We start from the raw sequence: 10,020 nt of genomic DNA, 5'->3' as shown, positions 1-10,020 counted from the left end.
CAGCTCCCTAGAATCTTTGGGAGTGGGGCCCCTGGACTGATGTTTGAAATCTATTAGACTAGGTGATCTCTAAAGTCCCTTACAGCTCTAGAAATTCTATGTAATCTATGACAGTGGGTCACCAATACACACATTTTTGAAGCAGAAGCAATAAAAAACCAAGCCCAATGGGTAGCTGTTACTTAGGTCTCCCATTAGGTCCTTCTTAAAATCTAATCTGGTTCTTCTCCAAGGTTTTGTTGCATGCCCCACCCCCACCCAGGAGTGAATGAAGATATTCCTAACAGGGATGAACTATGGCTGAAGGGACAGGCCACAGCTGATGTTATCATGCCCGTGGTGGGTTGCTTTAATAAGAAATCCCCCCACTTTGCAGGTACCTTCCAGTGGAGTTGAGAATTACCAGTTTTTCCCTCTATGACATTTAGAGACAAGGTTGGATAGCATGAAGTTATGGACTTCTGACTTCAGGCTTTGTTTATCAGCACCTGTGTGATAAGCTGACTTAGGTTCAGTGTTAATAACGGGGGTGGTTTCTCATTCCTTTGTTTCCCTTAATATTAAAGAGCCAAGCTGAATCATGTTCCGGCTGCTGACCTCCTGCTGGTCTCGGCTAAAGACAACTGAAGAGACACGAAGGTAATATTGCAATTATTTCTCTAGACATAGTCCACCATTTCCTCCAACGTCTCTGCCCAAAGTCCCTCAAGGAATGAATCTTCATGATATACATTGTGAGGGAGAGTGATTAAGCAATGTCTGCAAGATTGGAGGCAAGGTTGGGGGGCAGATGGCCAATTCTACAAGGCAAGTAAATCAGGGAAGAAATGCATCCTTGGAGCCTTTAAGAAGGGGTTCCCATACCACTTTCTACCACATTGGCTGTGCTTTTTACAGTACATGCATTGGGATTCCTGCAGGCAGAGCCTCAAACGTCAACGAAGAATAGAATTCTTTGTTTATCCCAAGAACTAACAGTGCTTTATAAGGCTTTGGCTCATTTTTCTTTTCTATTTCCAGGAATGTGACCATCATTATCATTGGATTGGACAACTCGGGCAAAACTGTTCTTGTGGAGGCTTTCCAAAGATGTAAGGAATTAAGAGCATTAGATACTGGTTTAGGTCTCCCATGGGCCCCAGGGACCAATGAAATAATCATTCCGTCCTAGCCTTACTTCATGACCCTCAGGTTCCCTCTTTTGAAGATAAACACTTCCCAACACACACACACACACACACACACACACACATACTCCTCTCCTTGGATATTATCGGCCTGTTTATGTAATGTCTGTCACCTCTCCCTTTACAAGACGTCCTAATTGAAGGTCCTCTCATAGTGTCAGTATGAATGAGCTCAAACTATGTAAAGTACTGTAGTCAATTATAAAGGATAGCAGGCTGAAAAAGGTGTCTAGTTTCAGAACTCAATTAAAGTGGAATTTGGTCTAGATAAGAGAGACAAGTGTGGGATGACGAAGTTTAATAACATGAAACTCTCCGTGACAGTTAATATAGAGGGTTGGAGCTTGAGAAATGTTGTCAGTTCAGAGACATGCAAGCTTAATACCAGATCCCCAGTTTAACACCTTGACATTTCAAGCAACAGTTACACAGAATTTCAGGGAGCTACTATTCTAGTTGTGAAGACCCATCTAACTGCTGGCCAGCCAACCAGGGAGCCCAGCACAGGATGCCCTCCATTGAAGTTTATAAAATAAAAGAAGGGGTATGACGATGTTGCTGAGCTTTACATTACCTGGGCCCTCAGCAAAGTACGGGAAAGGGCTTACCTGTCTCCTCTGCCACTTGTTTGCTTGAAGCCTGCATCAATTTCCTTGCACTACAGTGACTGCCTGCTGGCTGATCTTGCCATCTCTAGTTGACTCCCCACCCCAGTATTCAATCCACACAGTTGCCTGAAGGATCTAATACAAAGATATGATCATGGCACTTCCCTGCTCAAAACCAAAGCCTCCCCTTTATCATCAAAACAAAATGTAAATTCCCCAGCAGCATACAAGGTCCTCCATGATTTGGCCCTTGATTTCACCTCCAGCTTCCTTTTCCCATGCCCTCTGCATATTGCCCCCTGATAAAGCCAAAACACATTATTTGCCACTCCTCTGTGATCATAGCATTCTAGTTCACATGCCCACACTCTGCACATGCCATCTCATGACCTATCAATTCATCCACTTCACTATTTAACTGCTTAATCAAATGCCCTGAGACACAAGCCTAAGCTTGACCCCAGCTCGACCTGGGCCATCCCTAATTCCCACTGCCTCCTTCCTCAGCTCCTGCTCTGTTCTGTGCCTCCCTCTATCTTGCACTTACCACAACATCACTGTACAATAGCAAGTACATCCCCTAGACTGTGAGACCCTTGAGAAGTAATAGATCTTTTCAGCTCTGTATCTTTAGTCTCTGTACTTTTAGTACCCTCAGGCAGGTACTCAATAAATATTTGTGGAATGACTATTCTCCCCCATTCTCCTCAGGCAACATACTGCCTCTTTACAACTTCTCCATCCCCCGTCCTTTCCCCTTATAGGCAGCAAACTTGACTCCCTGCCTCTCCCAGTTCTCTGATAGGCAGAAATGGTAAAAAGGCAAGGAGTAGCAGGAAAATCAAGGAGCTAAGATAAATCACAGGATTACTGATGAAAGTGGGGATAATTCTTAGAGCCCCAACGCAGCCCCACCCCGAGATTCCCACCCACTCTGGGTGGGGCCTGGGAATCTATCTTTTAAAAACTCCCCAGGTGTTTCTGATGGCCAGCCAGCTTTGGGAAGCATTCATCTGCAATTTGCCATGTGCTATTTTGTCTATGAGAACAGTGCCTGCTTTTTATTCTAATTCCTAGAGGAGAGAGCCTCTCATCTGTTTAATGTGTTACTATATAACTTGCCTTGTGCTTGGTGACTAACCTGGGGCTGATTCATAAACCAATAGGTGTATGGTTGTGACTTCGTTCAGAGAATAGTTCTGAATGGTCAAGAAGCAAAGTGCCACTGATGTCACAATCCGAAGGCTGTCTCATCTTTGGCCATGCACGACAACCAGAGCCAATCTAGTAGGTGGCTCTGTACCCAAAATGCAATAGCTCGCCTCCCCTGCTCCTGCAGATGTTTATGATTGCCAAGAACAGAAAATAACCTAGGAAGGAAATTCCAATCTACAAGTTCTAACTTGTGTGAGCATTTGAAGATGCCAGCTATAAAATATTTTGGGGGACATTAGCCATTATTGTCAATGACACCATTCACTGTAACTGTTTTGCCTGTCATGGTCCCGTGGGGCAAGAAACCCAAACATGAGAACAAGCAGCTGCCCTAAATGAGGGCATTTAGAGCAGTGCCTCTCAAATCCAGCTATACATTTTAGTTACCTAGGGAGCTTTAAAAAAAAAAAAAAAAAAAAAAGATGCTTAAGCCCCACCCCAGATCTATGGCATCAAACCTTCAAAGAACGAGGCCTGGTGTCATAGGGTTTAAAAGCTCCACAGGTGATCCTCGAGCACAGTGAGTACTGAGAGCCAAAACTCAGAATCACCTGGGGGGATTTCACACCTACTGACCCAGGTGCCTGGAGGTTCAGATACTTTGGTCCGGGTGGGCCCACAGATTCGAAATCTTAAGAGCACCAGATGATGCTGAGGCACAACAAGCATGAGTTTGATTGCTTTCTAAGGCAGTAAGTCTCAAGCTTAAAAGTGCAGAAAAATCACCTGGGGATTTTCTTAACTAGGAGTTTGTTAAACATACGAATGCTTGGGTCCCAAACATAGAGGTTCTGATTCATTTGGTATAAAGTAGAACTTAACGATCACCTCCGTGTATCTCTGATCAGAGAGTCCCCAGCCTGTGCTTTATGAAACACTATGCTAGGCATGGAGAGATAAATTAGACTCAGTACCTGTCCTCAGGGAGTTTAGAAATTAATAGCAGAAATAAGAGAAATGTAAAATATCAGGAAACAACTTCTCATGGCTTCTAAGGTTCACCAACAATAGATTGCATTATTGAAGGGACTGGTAAGGTTTCAAGTACAAAGAAAAAAAACTAGGGAAAATATTTTGCTCTGACAGGGAAAAAATAAAATAAAGCTTACCTGGATGCAGGAAACAAGATTTAAAAATTACTTATGGAGTTTCAACCTATTTACTCACTATTTTTAAGTAGTCCAATACAGACATAGCAAATATCACATCAAAGTTGTGACTGAAAATTATATATTATCTGAAAACTATAATTAAAAAAGATCATTGACTAACATGAAAACAGGAGTTATAAGATCACATTAAAATGTAATTATATATATTATACACACACATACATGTAAATGTGTATATAATCATTTTCAAAGATTTGAAAGCATCTTACTAACTTCTCAGCTAAATGACTCATTCTGGCAATCCCATGGAAAATGTCATAGGTAGATCTAAGGCTATATATAAATAAGAAGCTATGGATTCTGGTGTTAAAACTCCCAGGTATGAGTGTAGAGAATCTATAAAATCATTTTACTACTAATGTGGGGAGAGAGCCAGGCTAGGACTCTCAGTTCAAAAGACTGAAATGTGTATTAAACTGCCATTTTGAACTGCATTTCTATGGGACCTGAAAGAGGCATGGAATGTTCTATGGGATTCTATGCTCTGGCCATACCCTTGAAATGGTAAACATACCTGAGTTTGGAATGGTTTCTTGGAGGAAATATGAGGAAGAGGACTTCATACTTTCATCCACAGTAACAGACACCATAAACATTTGTTGAACACCTCCTACATGTAAGGTAATGCAGAGCCCCTCCCTGACAGAGCTTACATTTTAGTTGGGAAGACAGGACACGCACAGAATGAGGTTAAGAACCAGTTCACTAGACCACGTGCTCAATGAGAGAGAGAGAAATGAGAACTGGACAGGTCAGAGAGGCTTTCTAAAAAAAAAAGTGGTATTTGAGCTGGGCCTTGAAGAAAGGGTGGGAGAGAAGGGCCTCTTGTTCATTCATTCATTCATTCCACAAATATTTGTTATGCCAGCTGTGTGCTCACAGATACAATGGTGACTAGAACTGAAAGGTTCCTGTCCTGTTGTAGCTTATAACTCAGATAACAAAATCATAGAATTTATAACACTAATATGTGCTGTGAGTGGTAAGCCCGGAAGAAAGGCACCTTGTCCAGACTGGGGGATGGTGGTGTGAGTTAGGGAAAACTCCCTAGAGGAAACAAGATCTAAACTGATATATTTTCAAAAAGACATTAAGCAAACAGAGTAGTGGGAGAGTGTTCTAAGCAATGGGAAATAGCATCTTGTGAAGGCCCAGAGCAAGACAGAGCATGGCATTCTTGTGGCATGGGAGGAGCACGAGCCAAGGAGCAGAGGGAGGAAGAAACTGGGTGTGTACCAGGAGCTCTGTGGACACCAGTCAGGTCTGGCAGGTTAGGAGGCAAAGGAGTCAGTATTCTATCCTGTGAGCAGTGGGCACTCACTGAAGGTTACTGAGCCAGGAAAGGGTAGCATGACAGAGTGCTGGTTGAGGAAGATGAATCCGTGAGTGTGAGCAGGATGGCAAGACGCCTCAGTTGGATTCCTCAGGGCAGGCTCTGGTCAAGGTTCAGATTGTTGTTTAACACATTCTTACGCCTAACCCCTGCTTTGTGGTTGCTTCTCCTCTCTTCCCCTATGCCCAGTACTTCCCAGTAGGATGGACAATTGTATGAAATCTGAACTGACTACGCTCTTGCTGGATGAGTATGAAGTTTCCATCTATGACCTGAATGGAGACATGAAGGGCCGAGAAATCTGGCCGAACTACTACGCACAGGCACACGGACTTGTTTTTGTCCTGGATTCCAGTGACTTAGGACGTATGCAGGAAGTGAAGATCATCTTGACACATCTGCTGTCTGATAAAAGAGTGGCAGGGAAACCTATCCTATTGTAAGTCTCTGCTTTTGTGCCCAGTTGCCCCTTCCCATGTACCTTCAGAAGAGAAGTAGGCAGAGGAAGGGTGGCCCCTTTGTCACACCCAGCTTGACCTCCTCTTCCCTTCAGCTCAGTGAGGGGAAGTGGGCCGGTCCTCTGGGGACGGTTTTCAAAAGCCACTTTCAGTCTCTGACCCTGAGAAGGTGGCAGAAAACAAGCCCTATTTTGTATAACTGATGCCAGTGGATTCCTCCTTTGGCAAACTACCCAAGAGTCATGTAACTAGCATTCATTCCAGGGTGATAATTCCGGTGGCCCATCAATCCTCATCCTTCCCCCACTCCCTATTTGCTTTTTTCATTCCTCATTAGTACCCCCAACTCAAGCCTGAACAGAGGTTGGGAGAGTGTGTAAAAACTCCAAATCTGTTCATATCCTGGTTAGCAATTCTAATTCAAGTTTGATGGCATAGCGTAGAGGAAGTGAGAAACGAGGCCTGGAGATTATCTTGAATTCAAAGTATCTGTCCTCTTCTTTCCTCCACTGAGAGTTGGCTAGAAATATTTCTGCCTCATCCCATCGGTTATGTTTTTAAAGCTAGTTCCTGGATATGTAGTAGTTATACTAGATTGGTCCTCTTTCCCTTCTTTCCCTCCTCTTTCCCTTCTTTGCTTGCCCTTGGCCTCTATTTCGGTTACACTCTTCCTTTTCTCTTCCCTCCCCCTCTCCTATGTCCTGCTCTAGCCTGGCAAACAAACAAGACAAGAAGGATGCCCTCCAACCTTGTGATATTATTGAATATCTACTCCTAGAAAGGCTAGTGAATGAGAACAAGTCCCTGTGCCGAGTGGTAAGTATCAACCCCCCTTCCTCCCCTCCCTCACCCTCACCCTCTCGAGCCCAGCTGATGCATCCCTTGGCCCATTCCATAATCAGCCCCACCTGCCGGGTCTCAGGAAAAGCCTCTCCCCCACAGGCAACATCTACAGTGATGATTTCTGACTCAATGCTGACAGTAAATAACACATTCTTATAACACTTTCACATCTGTTTTCTCATTAGGCCTTCAAAATAGCTCTGTACAATTAGAAGTTTCAACATCCTCATTTTATGGATAAGAAAGCTAAGGCTCAGAGGCTATGAGTGACTTCCCAAGGTCACACATCCAGGACACGAAACCACAATCACTTTTTTAAAGGACCTTAACTTTTGTCTTTCGTCTTCCTTCTCAGGAGTGAGCACTGGGTGTCTCCTGGGAAGTCTGAGAGCGTCTCTAGGCATAGCAGAGCTTCAGTGTACCTCTGCTCTTGGCCGAGAATAATTGGGACTTTGGGCATCGGGGGTTCCAGTCCTGTGGGCTAGAGCCTTCTCTTCTCTTTTTGTCACAGGAACCCTGTTCAGCTATCAAAAACCCCCAAAGAAGGAACCATCAGCCCATAATTGAAGGGCTGCGCTGGCTATTAGCTGCCATTGGGGATAAATATGAAGAGCTGTGTACTCGCCAACAGCCTCTCACCTCAAGTATCCCAACCTCCAAGGGCACCAGAGGCTCTGGGGAAAGATGCTCATCAGACAGGTACTGAGCTGCCTCTATTAGGTGTACTACGAAGAATAGATTCAGGAGTCAATCTTCAACATATGCAGGGAGGTCTGGGTGGTGTTTGGATTCTGTGCAGTGCTGAGCAAGTGTCTCAAGATCAGTTGGCCCAAATGGGGCTAGGGCAACGACCATGAACATGCCAACATTGTTAGGTCTACCCTCCCTTCATGTTAGTGGGATGAGTTGTAGAAAGGTAAAGCCAAACCTATCCGTATTAGAGCTTCTCCAAAACAGGGTTTCTGTTGCCTGGTTTGCCACACAGAGGCGCACAGAAACAGGAGCCCCTTAAGAAGCTGATTGGAGACATTTTATGGCGAAAAGTCTTAAAGCTACCCTACATTCTCTGCTTTCGGTTCTCTGTTCCTCCCATTAATTAGGAAAGATGAGAGAGAACAGAGTATGGAAAAGAAGAAGAAAAAGGAAAAAAAAAAAGAAAACAGGAGTTGATTAAGGTTTTGAGGGCTAAAAGACCTAAATGTCCTCTTGCTCTGTCATCCCTTTCAAGGTCCAAAGGCATACGACAGGGATGGGGTAATAGCTACATTCAATTAAGGAGCCTGAAGTGTATTTATTTTCACTACTGCTTTGTCTTTCCTCTCTTCCCCAGCTTTGCTACCAGGATGGGAATGTCCAAAGAAAAAAGACAGCATCTAGGACAACGCTCAGTGGAAGCTAGACCCCTAAAGCCAATCCTACAGGTAAGTGGCTCTTGAAATGTTGCTGCCCCAGCGACCAATCCCTGAACTGTCGGAGCACCAACTGACTTTTTTTTTTTTCCTCCATCTTCTTGCTGTACAGAAAGAAGGTTTAAGATTAAGGCCCAAAAAGAATATATCAGTAACGTTTGCTTTAGATGAACCCATGGAGGAGGGTGAATGTTCTGGCGGAAATAGAACTCGGAACACTACTGAGCTTTGCTACAATCAAAGTGATGACTTGCAGCCCCCAGCTCCATTTGTCAATGATGATCTTTTTGAAGGTAATGCTGGGCCAGTGGTCAGCCAGAAAAGAAAAGATATATAGGCCTTCTCTCACAATTTATCAAAGAGTGTTCCTATTTTGAGTCTGAAACTCATTTCTCATACTGAGGTTGGTGGTTAGAAGAAGCAGGTGAAGTACAGGGAGAGTGCTTGGGGACTACCCTCTGGTAGCCCAGTATGATGCCCCAGCACCCCAGCACTGGCTGACACTGGGTGGGAGGGGTGGGGTGGCTGGGTGATGGACATTGGAGAGGGTATGTGCTATGGTGAGCCCTGTGAATTGTGTAAGGCTGATGAATCACAGACCTGTACCCCTGAAACAAATAATACACTATATGTTAATAAAAAATCAAAATTTAAAAAATCAAAAAAATTAAAACGTGGAAACCCAATATTGTGTACAACAGCTAAAAGTTGGAAATAAGCTAAAGGACTAATAATGGGGAACAGCTAAATAAATTTTGGTGCATTCATACAATGGAATACTATGCAGACATTAAAAGGGATAAGGTTGACTTATATTTACTGACATGGAAAGTTTTCCACAGCCTGATATTTTGTTAGAGAAAATGGTGAGGCGAACGTGATAACCACTACACTATGGAAACTTGTTAGAGAAAATGGTAAATCAGAGTCTAGCATGTTCAGCGTGACGTGTATACATGCACAGAATATCTGAAGGGAAATCACCAAAACAGCAGTGGTTTTCTCCAGGGGTGAGATACTAGGTGATTTTGAGAAGCAAAAGGCCTAGGTGACTTTCTTTGGATGTTTGGTTTTTTGGAAATTCTAGTTTTTATAATAAGCATACACAATCTCTCCCAATACAGTAAAGGCATTTTTTTTTTTTTAAAGCTATGAGACCTTGAGGGCCCATTGTTGTTAATGGCCACTCCTTCTCAGTGTTCCTTGGGACCCCACTGTCCGTGATGGTCAACTGTCAATATTATGTCACCTCTGCTCTCCAAGGAATCTAGCCCTTCAGGCCACCCCAGAGCCTTGGATTGTTACACCTATACGGAGGGGCCTAGCCTTGACCAGGGCCACTGAGGAGGAGAGAGGCACTGCTCTGGGGACAAGGGGTGAGGATGAGAGCTGAGTGGAAGAAATCTGGTAGAAGAGCAGAGGAACTGTTTTTCTAGATGTCAGGAACTACCCCTAAATCTCTGTCCAAAACTGAAATCCATTTTTCATTTCTATAACCTCAGAACCCAAGGCAAAAAAAAAACTGGAGACATGGGACACAGAAGAGATGTTACTGGAAAATCCCTGTGAAGAAGCCTTTGGATCCTGTGGTTAGTATTCCTTATATGAAGGGGAGAGGGAAGAGAGCAAGACTGAAAGTATGAGGGCAGGTGTCTGGAGGGGTGCAGTCTACGCCCCCTTGGGTGTAGGGGCCAACACCCTCCCAACCGGGAGTGATCTGGAAAGGACAGGAAACCTGGTGCTTAGCTTCACTTTGCAGTGACTGGCTGTTTTCTTTCTCTTATTAGACTTTTAA

The 10,020-nt window shown here is 43.9% G+C and overlaps 1 protein-coding gene across 1 annotated transcript; it reads left to right on the top strand.

Moving 5' to 3' along the window:
* Positions 1-580: 580 nt before the first annotated feature.
* ARL13A (ARF like GTPase 13A) lies at positions 581-10,020 on the top strand. The gene is made up of 8 exons (XM_006743922.2): positions 581-639; positions 1,021-1,091; positions 5,705-5,954; positions 6,684-6,789; positions 7,328-7,515; positions 8,147-8,237; positions 8,338-8,518; positions 10,013-10,020. The coding sequence occupies exons 1-8, from the start codon at positions 581-583 to the stop codon at positions 10,018-10,020; spliced, it is 954 nt and encodes a 317-aa protein (XP_006743985.1).

Source organism: Leptonychotes weddellii, chromosome X, assembly GCF_054177405.1.
Source record: "Leptonychotes weddellii isolate Sample4059 chromosome X, ASM5417740v2, whole genome shotgun sequence".
Taxonomy (NCBI): Eukaryota; Metazoa; Chordata; class Mammalia; order Carnivora; family Phocidae; genus Leptonychotes; species Leptonychotes weddellii.
Note: the sequence above shows the minus strand (reverse complement) of the source record. Positions and strands in the feature narration are given on the sequence as shown.

Excerpts from the sequence above, each read along its gene's own strand:
- ARL13A (XM_006743922.2), top strand. The coding sequence starts at position 581 with ATGTTCCGGCTGCTGACCTCCTGCTGGTCTCGGCTAAAGACAACTGAA. Across the intron at positions 640-1,020 it reads ACAACTGAAGAGACACGAAG|GAATGTGACCATCATTATCA; the intron begins GTAATATTGCAA and ends TTCTATTTCCAG. Across the intron at positions 1,092-5,704 it reads TGTGGAGGCTTTCCAAAGAT|TACTTCCCAGTAGGATGGAC; the intron begins GTAAGGAATTAA and ends CCCTATGCCCAG.